Raw genomic sequence first — 20,910 nt, 5'->3', positions numbered from 1 at the left:
ATAGTGGAGGGGATTTTATGAAATCCCATCTCCACTATGCGTGCAGGGATGCATCCTACATCCCTGCGTATAAGCACATGTGGCGTGTCTTTCTAGACCACAGCATGTCTATTTATCTTGCGGAGACGCACAGTCTTCACAAGATAAATAGCACTGTTCTATGAATAAGATGCGGTGTTTCCGCATGTGTTCATTGCACATAAGTGGAATCACCGCGCGTACAACAAGGGGCGGCGCTTTTGGCAGAGCGGGTATCCGCTGCGTCCAAAGCGCAGCAATTCCTGTATGTGGACACAAACCCTTAAGGTCCGGGGAGTGTGCTGGCCACTCCATAACCTCAATTTTGTTGGTGTCACGGTTCCACCCTTTAATGTGTCAGGGATGCAGTTACTAACAGGTCGGCCGTCCAATCCGGTACAGGGGCATGCTGAAACTGTCAGTACTTTGATGGACAGCATGGCCATCCCATCTGGTACAGGGGCGTGTTAAGCTGTCAGTGTGTTGACTGACAGTTCGACTAGCCAATCTGTGACTGGGAGGCGTCGGTTGTCTCAGGTGTTCACTATCCCGGGTAATGGCCATGCCTACTTAACTGAGCAGCTTCTCCCAGACGTACATTTATCTTGTGTGGTCTGTGCTCTCCTGTGCCTTGTGTTCTGTTTGCTTGATCTGTTGCCTGACTTTGGACTTCATTCTGACCATCCGTTGACCTCCCGGTACTCTGACCTCGGAACGTTACCTGACTACGCTTTTGTCTCTTCCTTCTGTTTATGACGTACCCTCCTGGCTTCTGACCTTGGACTCCTTGACCACTCCGACTCACGGCTTGGTCGTGAGAAATGACTAGCATCACATTACGTCTGGCTGCTACGTTTTTCTTTTCTGCCAGTATGGATCCTGTTCACAAGCTTTGTGACCAGGTGGCAAATTTGATGCAAATGACTCAGGATCTCTGATGTTCAGTTGGTCTCTCCCGAACCTGTTATATCCCTCCCTGATAAGTTTTCAGGAGAGAAAGACTAGTTTAGGGTATTCAGGGAAAGCTGCAAGTTATTTCTTACCCTGCGCCCCCGGTCATCAGGGAAGTTCCAGTGGGTGGGAATAATCATGTCCCTACTGCGAGGGGGTCCTCAGATCTGGGCATTTTCTTTATCTCCACAAGCCCCAGAATAGTTTTCCGTTGATGCCTTTTTTGACAGTTTAGGTCTGATATATGACAAACCCAACAGAATCCAGGTTGCAGAGGCTAAGATCATGAACCTAGCACAGGGGGATCGCTCAGCTGAGGACTAATGTACTGAGTTCCAACAGTAGTCCACCGAAGTTCAATGGAATGATGTTGCTCTCAGGTGCCAGTACTAAAGAGGCCTTTCCAAGACACTCAAGGATGCTCTGGTCCTCCATGACACCCCTTGTTCTCTGATGGAGGCCATGACTCAGGCCATATGAATGGACCACAGAATCCATGAGAGAGACATAGTGAACAGCAGGCCACATGTACTACTCCCCCGGAGCAGATTCATTTACCCAAGGTTAGAGTTGCCAGTCTTCGAGTTGCGGAGAGAAGACAGAGACAAGATCTTGGACTTTGTCTATACTGTGGTTTCTCTGGACATTTTCTTAAGAATTGGCCCAACTCGTCCTCAAACTATCAAACCATTGGGAGAATGTCTGAGTCTGGATGATGGCTGAGGAGGTCACCCAGACTCCCAGGTTTTCTTCCTCTGATAAAGTACTGATACATTCGATGATTTCCTTCAAGAACCAGGTGCTATCAACATTGGCATTCGTTGACTGTGGGTCTGCTGCTAACTTTATTGATTTGGGACTGGTTCTGAAGTTAGGCTTAGGGACAGTTAGATTGGAAAGACCCACTCAAGTCATTGTCCTTGACAAGACACCGTTAGCTAACAATGTGATCGAGAGAGCAACGGTGGATTTCACTCTCCAAGTGGGAGCACTCCACTCTGAATCCATCTCCTGTTTTGTGTTGGATAATTTACCTACTGGATTGGTAATGGGGTTTCCATTGCTGTAGATTCACAATCCAGTTCTGATTGGTGTCAGAAGGAGATTGTGAAATGGAGCCCCAAGTGTTGCAAAAATGTCTAAAAAAATGTACAAATATGTTCCGCTAGTCTGGAATGTCTTCTGGGGTACCTGAAGGACTTCGGAGATGTGTTCTTGGAAAAAGAGGCAGAGATAATACCTCCCCATCGTCCCTTTGATTGTGCTATTGATCTTATTCCTAGCGCCAAGTTGCTAAAAGCTCGCCTTTACAATTTGTCGGGGCCTGAACGAGCGACCATGAAAAAATATGTTAACAAAAGTTTATGGAAGGGTCATATTCATCCTTACTCCACCCCTATAGCTGCTGGATTTTTCTCTGCTAAAAAGAAAGATGGAGGTCTCTGTCTTTGTATTGATTTCCGAGAACTAAACTGTTATGGTACTGCAGCACAGGACTAGGCTAGGAGGGGGAAAACTGACCCTGCACTGTGACTAGGCTGATACCCTACGATGGAGTGGGAAACCCATTCCTTGCAAATAGACCCACCGACGATCCTAGGTTAAAGGGAACCTGTCACCCCCCAGGTGTTTATTTAGCGCCCCTTCCACCGCAGAAATAATTGTTTTTAAAATTGGTCAGACATACCTGATATTTGACAGGGGGGCAGGTCTTTCCCCCCTGGACACAGACGCCTCACATACGTCAGTCATGTCCTGCTTTTGAATTTGGCGCTGCCTCCTCAGCGTATTCTGACATCACCACAGGTCTTGCTGCACCGCTGCCCTGCTCAGCTCCGCCCCTACAGGTCACATGGTGCTGCCGTCATCACAGGTCCTGCTGCACCACTGCTCTGCTGAGCTCAGCCCCTACTGGTCGCATGGTGCTGACGTCATCATAGGTCCTGCTGCACCACTGCTTTGGTGAGCTTCGCCCCTACTGGTCACATGGTGCTGACATCATCACAGGTCCTGCTGCACCATTGAAAGAATATTACAGCACAGGCGCGAGAAAAAGAAATGAATGCTGAGGAGGCGGCGCCAAATTCAAAAGCTGGACATGACTGACGTATGTGAGGCGTCTGTGTCCAGGGAGGAAAGACCTGCCCCCCTGTCAAATATCAGGTATGTCTGACCAATTTTAAAAACGATTATTTCGGAGGTGGAAGGGACGCTAAATAAAAGAGCCACTGTGACAGAATGCAGCATTAGGGCTGCACAAGAAGGCTCTTTTACTTAAAAACGCCTGGGGGGGTGACAGGTTCCCTTTAATCTCAAGCTAAGACCTATAGATAGGGGAAGGGGGTCCTGAAAGATCTAAGGACTTGGTACAAAAACGGGTCACCTCCTAATAGAAAACACAGAGAAAGCTGCAGAAACAAACTGAAAACCGAAACTAAGACTTGCAGAACCGGAGGTCTCAGCGCTGCACTAATTAAACACACAGAAAGCAAAGCAAAGCTCCAAGCCAGAACTCAAGCGGAATAAACACTGTTGTCCAGCAAGTAATGGGAGACAGATGCAGGTTAATAAAGGGTGATACAATCACCTGACCCAAGACAAACTCAGCACCAGATGAAAAACACTAGCAGACCACAAACTGAACAGATTCTAACATAAACAAGATCACGGTTAAAAATACTTACCCACTTCCATTCATCCCCGACCTATACAGTCAGCTTCTGGGGGCCAGGGTGTTTTCTAAACTTGATCTTAGAAGGGCTTACAATTTGACATGCATACGGAAGGGTGATGAGTGGGAAATGGCATTTTTATTGTCTGAGGGTCTTTTTGAAAACCTTGTAATGCCTTCTGGATTATCTAATGCAAAATTCAAAAATTCAATTCAAAATGTTATGAATGATATTTTCTCTGATTGCATTGAAAGATTTGTTGTGATTTTCCTTGATGACATTTTAATTTGTTCGCCAAACTTGGACACTCACCGGGTACATGCCCGTGTTGTGTTGCAGAGGCTAAGAGAGAACTCTCTGTTTGCTAAATTAGAGAAATGTGGGTTTTTCTGTGCTAGAAATCTCTTTCTTGAGGTTTATCTTGACAACAGAAGAGTTTAAGATGGACTGTCATAGTCTATTTGGAGATTCGTGTCTGGTTAGTGTGGGTGTTAATGTCCTTGGCCTCCCTCTGGCTGTTGGTGGTCTTTATATAGCCTCTCTTGAGGTTTGTCCGCTGTCGGTTATACTCTGGTCTCCGGGCTGAGTTCTGATCCCGTGTATCTGTGGATACTGCTTGCTACTGAATGTCTGCCTGTTTGACCTGGTCCGTTTATTGTTTCTGCTTTTGTCTGCTGATTCTGTACTTTATTGTCCGTCTCCTTCTGTCCTCAGCCTGTCTCTGACCTCCCGCTTGATATTCCCTGTTCTGTACCTCGTCGCCGTCTCAGGTTCCTTGGCTAGTGCTTGACCACAATAACCTTTGCCCCTTCCCAGTCTTCCCCATCCTTAGTGCTTACCCTGTCCTCCCCGTCATTCCGTGATTCTCCCTCCACTGGTGCCCTGCTTGCCGGAGCATCGGGTGAATCTCCTCCCCTCCCTGTCACGTGCTTCAGGTCCTGTTCCTGCTGCACATCTTCACACCACACTCATGTTCTCTTGCCGGTAGTTGCGTGTGCTCTCTCCTCGGCTCAAGGCACGTGTACTGACGTGCGTGGAAGGTACAGTGCGGTACTCCCGTCATTCACCTCTGTTCAAGGCACATGAACTGACGTTAGCAGTTGGTTCAGTGCGGTGCCCCTGATATGGACCTTGGGAAGGTGCAGGCCATAATTGATTGGGTTCAACCTCATGATCTTAAGACTTTGCAGCGTTTTCTGGGATTCGCCAACTATTACAGAAAATTTATCAAGTGGTTTTCACAGATTGCTAAACCACTTACTGACCTTACACGTAAAGGGGTGAATCTCAAGGTTTGGTCACTAGGTGCTATTAGGGCTTTTGAAAGATTAAAAGTGTTTTATGTCAGCATCCATTCTGATCCAGCCTGATCTTCAAGAACCATTCATTGTAGAGGTGGATGCTTCAGAGATTGGGGTGGGGGCAGTCTTATTGCAGGGGCCCAAAATTCTGACTAACCTGCATCCATGAGCTTTTCTTTCTAAAAAATTTTCACCGGCAGAGAGAGAAATTATGATGTGGGTAATTGGGAGATACTTGCTGTCAAATTGGCCTTTGAGGAATGGAGGCATTTTTTGGCGGGGGTGGGCCATCCAGTTACGGTGATCACGGATCACAAGAATTTAGCTTATATTGACTCGGCTAAAAGGTTAACTCCTAGACAGGCCAGGTGGTCCTTGTTTTTCTCTCGATTTAATTTTTCTATTACATTCAGGCCTGGGTCTAAGAATGTGAAAGCTGATGCTTTATCTTGTAGTCTAGATTTCATTTCTCATCCAGAACCCCCATCCTCCATTATTGCTCAGGGTATTGTGTTGTCTATGGTAACCTCGGAATTGGAGGAGGAGATTCGTAAAGTCCAGTCACTGGCTTCTTCCACTTCTCTGGAGTCCAAATTATTTGTGCCTGTGTACCTAAGATTGCGAGTGTTACAGGAATTTCATGATTCGGTTTTACGTGGTCATCCTGGGGTTAGTGCCACAAGGAAAGCTGTTGCTAGACTTTTTTGGTGGCTGTCCATGCATAATGATATTAAAGATTTTGTATCTACTTGTGAAGTCTGCGTACGCGCCAAAGTCAGTCATAGCCGGCCGGCTGGGGAATTGACTCCATTGCCTATTCCAGAAAGGCCATGAACTCATGTGTCCATGGATTTCATTACATGTCTGATGGGAAAACTGCTATTTGGGTGGTAGTTGATCGATTCAGCAAAAAAGTTCATTTTGTTCCTTTGTCAGGATTACCTAATGCAGAGACACTCTCCAGGTTGTTTATTTCTCATATTGTAAGGCCACATGGGATCCCTCTGAATAATGTGCCTGATAGGGGAGTACAATTTGTCACTAAATGTTGGCGAGGTTTTTCAGTAAACTAGGGATTGACTTGTCATTTTCATCTGTTTATCACCCTGAAACCAATGGTCAGACTGAGAGGACCAATCAATCTTTGGAACAAATTTTAAGGTGCTTTGTGGCAGCGTGACAGGAGGACTGGTCTTCGTTTTTACCTCTAGCTGAATTTGCTTTTAACAGGCGAGTAAATCAATCGACCGGAATCTCACCATTCTTCTGTAATTATGGTTTTCATCCCCATTTTGGTGAATTTTCTAGGATCAGAAGAGAAGAGAAGATGGGGTACTATCACGGTTCCACCCTTCAGGGTGTCTGGTATGCAGTTACTGACAGCTCAGACGTCCAATCCGGTACATAGGTGTGCGGAAGCTGTTAGTACTTTAATGGACAGCATGACCATCCAATCTGGTACAGGTCAGTGTGTTGACTGACAGCTTGACTAGTCAATCTGTGACTGGGAGGCGTCGGCTGTCTCAGGTGTTCACTGTCCCGGGTAATTGCAATGCCTAATTAACTGAGCAGCTTCTCTCAGACCACTGCCAGACATACATTCATCTTGTGAGGTTTGTGCTCTCTACTCTCCTGTGCTTTTTTCTGTTTGCTTGATCTGTTGCCTGACTTTGGACTTTGTTCTGACCATCCTCCTGTTTAACCCCTTCAGTTCTGATCCATTAACCTCCCGGTACTCTGACCTCGGAACATTACGTGACTACACTTTTGTCTCTTCCTTCTGTTTATGATGTACCCTCTTGGCTTCTGACCATGGCCCTATTGAAAAATCCGACTCACGATTTGGCCGTGAGAGGTGACTAGTGTGACCGTTGGACTGGAACTAAGATTTTGCTTGTTTACTGGTGTGTTTAGGGTCATTGTCTTGTTGAAACAACCATTTCAAGGGCATATCCTCTTCAGCATAAGGCAACATAACCTCTCCAAGTATTTTATTATATGCAAACTGGTCTATCATCCCTGGTAGGTGGGAAATAGGTGCAGCACCATAGTAAGAGAAACATGACCTTATCATGATGTTTGCACCACCATGCTTCACTGTCTTCAGTGTGTACTGTGGCTTGAATGCAAAGATTGGTGTTCATCTGACAAACTGTCTGCGGCCCTTGGACCCAAAAAGAACAATTTAACTTTCATCAGTCCACAAAATGTTTCTCCATTTCACTTTAGCCAAGTTGACGTATTCTCCGAAAAACTGTATTGGCTTCAGTACATGTTTTTTTTAACAGTGGGACTTTGGGGAGACTTGTTGCTAAGAGATTAGCTTCACACATGCATCTTCTGTCACAGTACTCACAGGTAGCTTTAGACTGTCTTTGATCGGGGGCATGGCTACAGCCTTGAGGCAGGCAAGACACAGAAGCTGGGAGCTCCTGAGAAAAATTTGCCATCGCAGCTAATATCTTTCACATCCAAAGCTGCCCACTCATTCTGAGCTGTCAGCCTGATAGAGAATTATCTCAGGATCGTTTGGAGACCATCATTGTGGAAAAACTCCCTATAATAGACTCAAACGTACTGTTTATTCTCCTGCGGCCTGCGGAGGCCAGGTCGCGGCCAGCCCGTGCGATGGTAAGCCTTATCTCGACCTTCCGACTGTCGGTGCGGTGAGAAGCCCTCTCCCCCCTTCCAACACCCCTCACAGGGAGCAAGACCGGCACACGGGGAGTGCCCAGCGGAGGGCTTTTGCCGACTAGAGTCCCGAGTGATACCGGGACGAGCAGTTCCTTTAAGGGGGCGGGGCGCGTCTCGCTTCGTGTGTAGCGGCGGTTGCTGGTCTCGCTGCTGGAGGCAATACATCCCCTGGCTTGAGGGGCGGGGGGGGGCCCTGCGGGTGACCAGCGAGATCTTGGAGCGCACTGGCAGCTGGACCACGGCCACGCTGACATACACCGTGGCTCCATAGGCTTCCACGAGAGGCGGCTAAGACGAGTGCAGCGATTGGCGCACGGGGGCTCTTTCTGCAGCGCCGGGCCCCGATCCGATTTTCACTGAGCCTGCGGGTGCGACCATCGTTGAACTGCCCCATCTACCTCCTGCTGAGGACGCTGCCATTTTATAACAGCTCAGAGGACCAAGAGACAACAGCTAGATATAAACATCAGCACCTCTCAAGGTACGTCACTTATCATAATGTAGAAGATATCAGTTACAGTAGTTTTTTGAAACAGCCCTAGTGACTCATAGGTGAAACAGCTGTTGCTGGCTACAATATATTTAACACTCAAAGCAGCATCCCTCTACCTCTCACGGGCGGAATAAAATAGGAAGGGGCGACATCTTGTGGCCAGGAGGAGAAATACATTTTGCCTGTCTAGCAGCTGAACAGCAGAAGGAATCTGACGAAGCCTCCCCCACCAGGCTCATTACTGGGTAACACAGAACAGGGTCGAGCCGCAGAACAACCATATATTAGTCTAAACCAACCAAAGAGCTATTAAACAATTCTACTGAATGAAAGGGGAGAGCCCTCGTCTCCCCTTATAGAAGAAACAATGGACGTGCTCTTCTAACCTGCAGCTTGATGGCTGAGGGAATATAAAATCATTCAGACATAAACAAACCCCCAGAGCCCAATAACAACGATTATGGGGAAAAACACAGTTAAAACCTTTAAGTGCTCCACTAGAGCTACAAAATCATTAACGCAAGCAGACGTAGATAAATTTCTGAAAAAACAGGCCTCTTTCCCGGACCCTATCAAACCGTCAAGGCAAACGGACTCGCAAATGGAAGATGATTCAGATACAGACCTAGAGAGTGATTCAGACAGAGGGGGAGGTATGAAGGATACCCTGGTGACCCGCTCATTTATCAAAAGGATACTTTCAAAAGCTTTGGAACCTAGAGGAAGAGAACTGGCGGAAATAAAGCAAGACATCTCACAACAAGGTCATAGACTCAAAATGGTCGAAAACCACCAGAAAACTCTGACTCAACATACTAATACTATGATTGTCTTAGCGAGCATGAAAGCCAGATTCACATGATTCAAACCAAACTCGAACACCACGAAAATCGTGAATGAAGAAACAATATTCGCATAAAAGAGCTTCCGGAAACTGTGGCCATGGAGGCACTATCCAAAGCTTCAACAGAGATCTTTTCTAATCTACTTTTAGATGATGACCCCAGGGATATTGAACTTATAAGAGTGCACAGGTCTCTACGACCTAGACCCAAACAGGGAGATCCTCCAAGAGATGTACTGTGCCGATTCCTTGACTACTGGGTGAAGGACCTGATACTCCGCAGAGCACGCAAGACACAAGAAATTTCATACGAAGGCTCACAAGTGAGTCTTTTTCAGGACTTGTCAACTACAACACTTAAAAAACGCAAAATTTTAAAACCATTCACAGAGGCCTTAATACAAAAAGGCTTCCATTTTCGTTGGCTGTTCCCATTTAGAATCTTTATATCAGCGGGAGACAAAAAACTTCAAGCTAGAACATCTTTGGACATTAAAGAAATATGCAAGACCCTTGACATTTCCTTGGAGTCATATCCGGATCTGGGGTTGTTTCATTCAGCCTCACATTACCAATGCCTTCCAAATCCAACTCCGTGGCAAATGGTGGGGACTCCAAAATCACAGAAACAAAGGAAGAAGCCTGCAAAATCCCCTACTCCAAAAGGAGAAGGGGCGACATGACTTACTGGACTCCTTGCTACCCCGATGTTGCACCGTGGTTTATTCTCACTGAGTAAAATATTGTCTGATAGATGTTTGTTGTGGAGGGGACCGCTGTCGTTGACTTGTGGCAGTGGTTGTTGTCACAACAATACAGTATATTTGTTTTGAGTTAGGTTCGCCCTATTGGGCTCTGGGACTTAAGAATAGCTATCCCTCAAAAAGCCTTCAAAAACAATGGTCAAGTTCATTAGAACATTTGGTCTTTCTTTTTTGCTTGATGTGTCATACACGTTTATCACTAACCTATATCTTCTTACTTCCTCTTGTTCATTCTGTATCTACTATTTCCTCCCCCTCCCTACCCTCTATGCAAGTTCTAGCATCAAGAGGCACCTGGAACAAAAATGGTCACTGATCCAGAGAGGATTCACCCGCCACACCTATCAGTTACATGGCTATCCAGAATAAGGTATTTACTTTCACTTCCCTGAACGCAAATGGCCTAAACTCACCGATCACTAGACGCCAAACACTAGATTTGCTTAAAAAGCAAAAGGTAGACATATTGATGGTCCAGGAAACACATTTCAAATCAGAAAAACTTCCCAACTTTGAAAGGTCACATTATAACTTATGGTACCATGCCACAACAACACAGACGGGCTCTAGGGGTACTTCAGTGGTGATAGCAAAAGGAATCCCATTTCAGGCACATGAAATAAAAGCCAATCCAAATGGGCGTTATGTTTTAATTAAGGGACTTTTGGCAGGTAATATGTATACCATTTGTAGTCTTTATGCCCCCAATAAGAAGCACCTGAAGTGGCTGCTGGCAACCCTAAGAAAAATAGAAGAATTTAGGGAAGGGACATTGGTCATAGGGGGGATTTGAATGTGGCGCTGGACCCTCAGATAGACACTACAAAAAAGAAAAGTGAAATATCTCAAAGGGATCTAATTAGACTAAAAACCAAAATGAGGTCAATGCAGATGCTGGATATTTGGAGGTACTTACAGCCGAGTGATAAGGACTTTACTTACTACTCCCATCCTCCCAAGACTTACCATAGATTGGACTATATACTAGTCCCGAGAAGATCACTCCCCAATGCCCTGTCCTCAAAGATACTACCTAATGTCCACTCTGATCACTCTATGGTAACTCTCCAAATGACGCTACCCAAGCCTTACTCCCTCAATAGGATTTGGCAACTGAATGAGTCGATTCTAGCTGATACAGACATACGCAGCCGCATATCCAAGACACTTGAACAATATTTTGCCCAAAACGATACAGATGAGGTTTCTGCCTCTATTTTGTGGGAAGCGCATAAATCAGTAATAAGGTGGGAATAGATGAAGTGCTTCCATCCCTCCCAGAGCTCTGTAAACTCCGCGGGTTAACATAACCTTTATACAATACTCCACAATCAAAGAGACATTGAAAAGAATACGCTTTAACACACATCCCACACGTAAACTCACATCTTTCGAGACTCTATGCTCCAAATTAAACAACCCAAAAAAATATTGTCCACAACATACCAAGAACTTCTTGAAGATCATTGCTTTAAACGAGCCTTTATAGCAAGATGGGAAAAAGATTTGGGCTACTCGTTCTCACATGAACAAATACTTCATATTTATAAACATTCCCATGGCCCAACTAAATGTGTCAAAACCCAGGAAAATTCCTATAAGATAGTGTCCAGATGGTACATTTCGCAAACGCAGTTTCAGGCATGGCGGGTGAATCTTCATACAAATTGCAGGAGATGTGGTACTGATGAAGGTGACTATATTCATTTATGGTGGAAATGTCCAATCATAAAACGCTTCTGGGCGCTCACAGAAAAAGTTATACAGGATGTAACTGGGAAGAAAGCTGTTCTAACACCTGAAAGTGCGTTACTGAATTTTCCGGTGTGGCCAGGGAATAAGAAATTCTATATTGGTACATAATATAATAGCGGCAGCAAAGCTCTTGATACCCACACATTGGAAAACTACCAACTGCCCCACACGTCAACAATTAATATATAAGACAGATCAACTATATTGCATGGCTGAATTAGTGGCGCACGTGAATCTCTCACTAGCACTGTTCCAGGTTACATGGAGACCTTGGATTCTCTACAGATCGACCATCCACACAGACTTACTACAGATTGCAACCCAGTGATGCCTCTACTACCCCTTTAACCTCTCTCCCCTCCTCTCCTATCTTTTCTGTTCTGCGCTCGTCCCCTTTTTTCCCAACTACTCTCTCCAATTCTCTTGATTGCGGTTTCTGTTAATTACTCTGAAAAAAGTTGAGTACTGTAGGTAAACATGAGATATTTGGCTTAACAATTGACAGGTTGCACTAAATTCTTCAGGTGTCAAGTCAATATTCCTTACATGGTATTATAATTCATGATATGAGACAAAGATTGGAATAGTTGAGGTTCTGTCTAGATGCGACATGTCATTACCGGATTACCGGTTTCCTACTATGTAACAATGTAACACTGTAACGATATCTCATTGTACATGTTAATGTCATACTTTAAAACTTAAGAAGAAGAACATTGAAAAGAAAAGAGACTGTCTTTGATCATCCTGGAGCTGATCATTAGCTGAGCCTTTGCCATTCTGGCTACTCTTCCATCCATTCGAATGGTAGTCTTCCGTCTTCTTCCATGTCTCTGGTTTGGCTTTCCATTGCAGCACTGGAGATCATTTTAGCTGAAAGCCTTTCATTGTCTGCACTTCTTTGTAAGTTTAACCCTCTGCAATTAACTTTTTAATCAAAGTACGCTGTTCTTCTAAACAATGTCTCGAACGACACATATTTCTCAGGGTTTCAAGGAGAAATGCATGTAAACATGTCCTGGCTTCACCCTTAAATAAGGGACACCTGATTCTCACCTGTTTCTTCACAGAATGATTGACCTCACTAATTGAACACTGCTATTGTATTGAACACTCCTCCTTTCAATTACTTATTCTAATACACAGACTCAAAAACATGCAGATCATGATTGTGGAGTCTGTTGGGTTTCTTAAAATCTACTGCACCAACTTGTAAATTGTTTGACATGTGGTAAAATAATGTATACCAAAACCAGTGATTAATCTAGTTAGTCATATTGGACGGCTATTATTTTGAACACAAATGTATATTTTTAAATATTTTTAAAACTTTTTTCTATTTTTTATGCTACAGAACCTGCGATTGATTGCACAAGATGACTGCAAGCAAATCTGCGGAGGACACAGAGAAATTAATTATTCCATCTCGTCTGCAGCCGATGTCAGCAGGAATTGCACTTGGGTGATATCCGAGCGCAGTGCAATGTTTTACATGCACCCCTAGACTTATATGGGTGCATGCGATCCGAATTTAGCATGCAATTGCAGCATGCTGCCTCTTGTTTTCCTGTCCGATCGCGAGCCGATCAAAGCAGGAAAAAAATTGCCATTGAGAACAGAAACATAGGATTAAATTGGTACGAATGCAATCCAATTTTTAATCGGATTGCATTCATCCGATTTAATCACAAGTGGGAGTGATCCCTACGGCTGAACTTTACAAAAAGTATCAAGATTGCATTTTAATAGGCCTTCAGAAGCCACTGAAATGACATGGGAAGCCATCAATGCCTTTCAAAAGTTCCATTTAACCTCCATGGTCAGAGACTGACCGCGCCATTTAAACGGCTAACAACAATGATAGAAGCTCAGCTCTGGATGTGGTTGTTAGACACAGATGCCACCTATGTATGTGGAAGAAGCTCGGCTCCAGAGCCCCAGCAACACCTGCAGATCCCAGTACTGATACACATACATAATTTTACAGCAAGGTGTTAAATACAGTTATAAAAAAAGTTAAATATTGTGAAATCATTATAATAGAAAAACAGACATAGAAACCAGACTATGAAACATAGTCAATGGAGACAGACAAACATTACTGGGAGATGATCAGAATACAACATAGGCAAGGGATAAAGACAAACATGAATGTGACATCATCACAATGAAACTCCCCCTAGGAAAAGAGACTGACGATTGTGACAATTCTCCATAGAACACAGCTAATGAATAAAGAGAACTGACTATCAAAAGTGGATTTAAGTTTTGTGACATCATCACAAATGAATGATGTCATATCAGTGTTTGTTCACTATGGAATAACAAACTCTAATGTGACATCATCATAATCAAAACCGCTAGAAAAGTGAAATATTCACGAGCAGTACAATGAAGTACACACAAGGAATAAATTGAAACAATTGTTATGACTTTACAATCTTGTTCTGCCAAGGAACAGTGACAATCACTAATGTGACATCATTCCGGTGGACCGTTGAAAGTGATTAAAAGCAAAAACAATTCAGATACCATAATCTGCTCACATTTCCCATAAGTATTCATACATACCTGATGAATTTATATTCAGCTTTTTTGCGATCTGAGCTTTTGCTTCGAACTCTAGCTGTGTTGGTAGAGCCACTATATTATGAGGGTTGATAGAAGGTGCATGTTTTATGATAAGCAGGGCTATGAGGTTTACATAATTAGTTCCGAATACAATCACCTTCACGTCTTTTCTTGCATTCTGATCAATGAGTGCTCCATACCGAGTGCACTGTTTCTTGATCTTGCTAATCTGAGCTTCTGAACGTTGATCCTCATTGGCAAGTACATCATTAAGGACAATTACAAAGTCTGCTTGAAGAAATGCATCATCAGTAATTGTGTGAAGTGTCACTTTCCGTAAACATGGATACGCCAGGTCTTCAGCCTCCATTTTCAATCCTTGTAAAGTGTGCTGGGAGTGACTGTGGTCCAATAAATGTAACCAAAGGTCTTGTTTCACACCAAGAACATTACCACTGGCCAAAATAGGAATAAGACTGTAGCAGGCTGGCATTGAAGCTCTAAAATAAAAGCAGAGGAGAAATGCACTCACTTTGGAAATCACAAATCGCATATGTGTAACAATGTACGTAGAAGGAATATAGAGCGCACACAGGGCCTTATCCGAGATAAAATGAATATTGGTGAGGGATAATCAAATTCACTCACCTATTATGGTTGTGTGAGACACAACCACTGCACTTAGCATTGGCGGCTACTGCAAGCCCCGATGTGATGATCCTTTGCTAGATGAAGAGAATGGGGCATCAGACTGCGCTGCTCGCCTGTCAGGATGATGTACCAGAGGAGTCCAAGTGGATGTAATAGAAAATAGACTGTCCTGAGGAAGTGATGTGATCACCACAAAACGCGTAGAAATAAAGCCTATTTTCTATTACATCCACTTGGACTTCTTTGTTACATCATACTTATGGAACTTATTTTTGGACTTCCATGCGCTGCTTGACATAATACACGATTGCAGTTATAATAGAAGATTAATAATTTATTCCCAAAGCATTTAGAAGTAAAGACTACTTCTTCCTCAGGGGATGACAGACATAAAAGAAATAACGTTGTTTCCACATTAAATACACTCCAAATTTGAAAATTGGCGCCAACAGTCACATGCTCTTTTACAAGATGTCAAAGTTCATACTATGACGAAATGGATCAAACAGTTAGAATCATACAATCATTAATCTCTACATGATAAAATTCCTTTGTTATATTACAGATAAAGAATAAAAAAATATGAAAAAAAGAAAAACGAAAATCCATCAAAGAAAATGCAAACACACTGAAAAAAAGCAAAAGGGAATGGAAAAAGGAAAAAAAAAAACGGCAAACCACTTTATCCACTACACCAGGAAAAGAACAAATCTCAAAGAAAGAAAAATGATCTATGAATGTATAAACAAGAATATATTATTAAAAAATATATGTATTAAAAAATATATATTAAAAAAAGAAAATAAAAAAATATATATGTATTTATTGAAAAGATTTTTTCTTTTTGTATGAATGTATATGTGTCAACCCGAGAAATAAAAAATATATATATATATTTAAATAAGGCTAAGTGTGTCAATTTATTTCTCCTAATTATACCAGCAAGCTTGGTCTTACTGAAAGACTCAGATCACCTAAAAGAATATTTCAGTTAACTTATCACTGGCCAGAAGATCAACACAAATTGTGGCATCCAACATAAGGATCCGACTCACAACCAAGAAAGCGCTGCAGAGGAACCCAGGATCGCTCTCCGTGCAAGAAAATATCGCTCCAAAAATCAAATGAAATTTTTTGGATTTATAGGCTTAATACTCTAAAACCGCACGGATTGAACGAAATCACTGAAGTATTCTTAGAGGACATTTTAAAATTGTTATATCTGTATTGTAATAATTTTACGAATCCTTTTTATATTTATCATATTCATTTAATTTTATCCGTTAAGTTTTACTTTAAAATTTTTTTGTGCGACTTTTTGTTTTAAATTACTATGTGTAGTCAGATGTGTTTTTTTGTTTTAAATCACTGTGTGCAGTTAGATGCGATTTTATCATATATTTAATTATTTTTAATCATGTTAAAAAATCTTTCATATACGTGGATGGGATACATTTAGATCTATAATTCCTTTATGGAGTGATATGTATTTGTAGAGGGAGCGATCGTGGTTTCTCCTGTGATGCCGACTAGGGTGTGGGTCGGATTCTTTTATTCGATACTACAATTAGTTCTTGATATTTTGGCAAGTGAAAAGTTCATGGAGGTATTTATATACATACATAAAAAACATATAGATTTATCAATTTCTTTCATTTGATTTTTGGAGCGATATTTTCTTGCACGGTTAGCAATCCTGGCTTCCTCTGCAGCGCTTTCTTGGTTGCGAGTCGGATCCTTATGTTGGATGCCACAATTTGTGTTGATCTTCTGGCCAGTGATAAGTTAACTGATATATTCTTTTATGTGATCTGAGTCTTTCAGTAAGACTAAGCTTGCTGGTATAATAAGGAGAAATAAATTGACACACTTATCCTTATTTAAATATATATATATATTTTTTATTTCTCGGGTTGACACATATAAATTCATACAAAAAGAAAAAATCTTTTCAATAAATACATATTTTTTCTTTTCTTTTTTAATATATATATTTTTTAATACTATATTCTTGTTTACACATTCATAGATCATTTTTCTTTGAGATTTGTTCTTTTCCTGGTGTAGTGGATAAAGTGGTTTGCCGTTTTTTTTTTTTTCCTTTTTCCATTCCCTTTTGCATTTTTTCAGTGTGTTCGCATTTTCTGTGATGGATTTTCGTTTTTCTTTTTTTCATTTTCTTTTATTCTTTATCTGTAATATAATGGAATTTTATCATGTAGAGACTAATGATTGTATTATTCTAACTGTTTGATCCATTTCATCATAGTAAGAACTTTGACATCTTGTAAAAGAGCATATGATTGTTGATGCCAATTTTCAAATTTGGAGTGTATTTAATGTGGAAACAACGTTATTTCTTTTATGTCTGTCATCCCCTGAGGAAGAAGTAGTTTTTACTTCGAAACGCGTTTGGAATAAATTATCTTCTATTATAACTGCAATCATGTATTATGTCAAGCAGCGCATGGAAGTCCAAAAATATGTTCCATAAGATTTGATATATCAGCGGTCACTTGTTTGACCATTGGACGTGCAGTAGCTGACTACCAATTTTACATGCGTGATCTCTCCTATAGCAGGTTAGTGGATTTCTTATATTTCATAATATTATCATCAGATAAGACCCTATTTGTGCTTTTCTGTTCCTATAGTGCATTATATTGGTACATCATCCTGACAGGCGAGCAGCGCAGTCTGATGCCCCATTCACTTCACCTAGCAAAAAAAAATCGCATATGTGCACACATTCAGTATTTGCGGCAAAAACATCTTCTACAAATATAGGAGTATTGAAGAATTGGCTTGTTAAGGATTTAGAACTGCTTTATATCTGCAAGGAAAAAAGAGCAGCAGCATGTGGACGAGATTTCAGAAATCTCATTCATTTAGCTGGTACAGTAGAAGGCTAGATGTTTTTACATCAAAAAACCTCAGAGAAAAAGTGGTAATAATGTGGAAAACTGGTGGACATACTTTTACAGTAAATAGTGCTGTGAGAAAGTGTTTTTCCCTGATCTGATTTCTTCTATTTAAGCTAATTTGGCATATTTTAATGTCTCAGATCATCCAACTAATTTTAATGTAGGGCAAAAGACAATACCAGTTAAAAAAACAGCTTTTAAAACAATCAATTAATTGACAGTTACCTAAATACATACTCAAATCCATGCAAAATAGTAAGTGCCACCTCTAAACCAAATAACTGGTACTGCCCCCGTCGGCAGTCCAATTTATCCAAAAATAGTATTAGTTAACTCAGAGTAAATGTTGTAAACAAAAGAAAAATGAAAAGTGCAGAAATGCGTTCTTTGGGTCATCACACCTCGAGAAAAAATGCATTAAAAATGCTGAAAACATACCGTTTCTCCATCAACAGAAAAATAAAAAAGTTATAGTTCTCAGAAAATGGCCTCACAAACCAAATTTTGTTCTAATCTAATGATATTGACTTGCAGAATCCTATCACAAGGTTGTTTTTACACACTGCTGGAGCACCGAAACCCAAACAGCAATGAGAGGATTGCATTTTTTTTGCTATTTCAACCTACTGTATTTTGATTCTGTTTCCTCATTTTTTCAGAACATTATATAATGAATTAAATAGCTGTATAGATGGAAAAATATAAAAATGATGATGCTTAGATGAGGAAAATATGAAAGCACAAATCGAAAATAACTTACAATGGATAGAGGTTGAGGTCTTGCCACAGCTTATTCTAGTTAGGACATAAAGGGGTATTCCCATCTCTAAGTTCCTATCCCAATTTGTAGTTGGTGTATTAATAATAATATTAGCAAATACCTCCAATTAAAAATGTTGTATAGTTTTTCTGATTTGCTCTGTCTCTTTCCTCATGTGCAGCCATTGCAGGAACTTAGGTATCGTATCCATGGTTACTACCACTTATATAGTTACAGTTAGTGAGCTAGTTGCTAGTGGTCGTAACCATGGATACCTAAGGTCCTAAAATACCTGCACATGAGGAAAGAGACATAGCAGATCAGAAAAACTATACTACATTTCTAATTGGAGTTATATGCTAATATTATTACACCCACTACATATTGGAATAGGATCTGGAGATGGGAATACACCTACAATTTTGAGCCATCCAAAGATGGACTTGCTTGTGTGCTTTGGATCACTGTCTAGCTGCATAACCCAAATATGCATGAATGAGGTCATGAACTGATGGTTAGGCGCTCTTTGATAGATTTCATGGTTCCAACAATAATGAAAAGTTGTATAGGTCGTGACAAACCAATGCAGATCCATATCATCACATTACTACTATCACAGAGATCCATGCCCAACACTTTCTTAGATTATGAACTGTTCATTAGAAATAATGCAAACTCAGAGTACAATTTTAGCCATCACAAAGAAAGGATTAATGTTATCCAGATGTTCAGGTTTGGTATTATCCAAATTAGTATTACATGTAAAATGAAAAGCATAAGAGTGTATCACATTAAATATTTTAAAAAAATGTGTTCTCTATTTTATTAAAGCTAACATCATCTCTTTTGGTAGTCTTTGGAGCTTGTTTTGGGTAGCCTCAGGGTCGTCAAAATGGTATTTTTAATTCAAACATTTAGGGACACTATGAGCTTGGTTGTATATATGAAAGCAAAGCTAACGTTTTTCTTACGCAGTTCTTTGCAGATTGATAAAAAGGCCTTAGGCTTTTATGTACAGACATACTAAAAAAGAAAATAAGCGTGGTTCCTAAACTGAATAAGAATTCATTTTCTATGTTTCCTCAAGATCTTCACCATGTCTTGATAGTTGAATATCTTGAATATAACAAACATGGATGATCTAAATTATTTTGTTGGTCAGAGCCCAAACGATGAGCTCTTTCAACAATGACTTCAGAAGGAAGTTGCAAGGCATTGGGGAGTCAGATTGAAGTAAGATGGAGCAGATCATTAACTGATTCTATAACGCAAAATAATTTCAGTATGTTCCAGCAGTTGCAGAATTCAAGGTGAACTACTTTCTCCATTAAAGATGTTGTCCACTACTTGGACAACCTCTTCTCAATCCCTATTTATCCTCCTTGTAAAATAACATTTATTCTCACCTTCGACACTGCCTCTCCTGGGGATTGCGCTGTTACATTACGTGAACCCTGTGGCAAATCAGTGCTTAGGCTACTTTCACACTTGCATTTTTTTGCGCTGCACAGCATGCGCAGTGCAAACGCGCATAAAAAACGCATCACGTGTTTTTTGCGCATGTTTTTTTAAAAAAACGCATGCTTTTTTTTGCGCTGACGTGCGCATGACTATGCGCACGTCAGCGCACCCATAGACTATAATGTGTTTTTGGGTGAATTTCGTGCGCATTGCGTGTGCATGCATTTTTTAAGACAGGTCGGACGCACAAAAAATGCAACAGGATGCATTTTGTGCTCCTGGGCGCACAATACAAAAAAAATGCATGCACATACAAATGCGTACAAACGCATGACTATGCGCACCCATGTTAAGTATAGGGGAAAAACGCATGCGCATTTATGCGCAAAAACGCAGTGCAAAAAAACACAGGTGTGAAACCAGCCCTACTTCACTCCTAGGTGTTCTAACTTCCTCCGAATGTATCTGATTTTCCGAAGGTGGATCGAGTGAATCCAGTGCTGATTGGTCGTAGGTAGAGTTGAGCAAAACGGGTCGGTCAAATTCAAAAATTGCCGACTTTAGCTAAAGTTGGGTTTCGCCGATCAAAACCCGACCATAGCGTGAGGTTGGCCATGAGGTCGCCGAGCCGAGCGCCAAAGTCGCGTTTCAAATAATGCTTCCAGCGACTTTTCTCAGCCAATGATGGAGGACGCACACTGTGGGCAACGCGATGACATGGGCAGCGGCCACCACCATCTTAGAGAAGGGCATTGAAGTGATTGACTGGCTTTGTGTGGCGTCACAGTGGCTATAAAAAGCCATGACCGCCGACCGCCATCTTACTTCTGCCGATCTTAGAAAAGGGAGAGGTGCTGCTGCTGATTCTGAATAAGGGAGAGCGTTAGGCAGGGAAGAAAAAAAAATTGCTTCTGCTGATAGCGCTTTTCACTGTACAGTTAGTGTGCAGTGAAAGGGGAGGATTTTTGTTGTGTGCAGCAGCGCTGGTGGTGATTAGGCTGCCTTTTAAGGCTACCTGATAGCTGCATTGCTGTGTGCACACTGCTGTTCA

General features: G+C 41.6%; 1 protein-coding gene across 5 annotated transcripts in view; it reads right to left on the bottom strand.

Moving 5' to 3' along the window:
• MDH1B (malate dehydrogenase 1B) overlaps nt 1-20,910 on the bottom strand; it is a 301,491-nt gene that overhangs the window by 131,823 nt on the left and 148,758 nt on the right. For all 5 annotated transcript variants that reach the window (XM_073541913.1, XM_073541914.1, XM_073541910.1 and 2 more), the window contains exon 5: nt 14,064-14,563. In XM_073541913.1, coding sequence (XP_073398014.1) covers nt 14,064-14,563 — 500 coding nt within the window. The remainder of the gene's footprint in view (nt 1-14,063; nt 14,564-20,910) is intronic.

This window comes from Dendrobates tinctorius, unplaced genomic scaffold (assembly GCF_039654945.1).
Source record: "Dendrobates tinctorius isolate UK_male_01 unplaced genomic scaffold, ASM3965494v1 ptg000125l, whole genome shotgun sequence".
NCBI classification, from domain to species: domain Eukaryota; kingdom Metazoa; phylum Chordata; class Amphibia; order Anura; family Dendrobatidae; genus Dendrobates; species Dendrobates tinctorius.
Note: the sequence above shows the minus strand (reverse complement) of the source record. Positions and strands in the feature narration are given on the sequence as shown.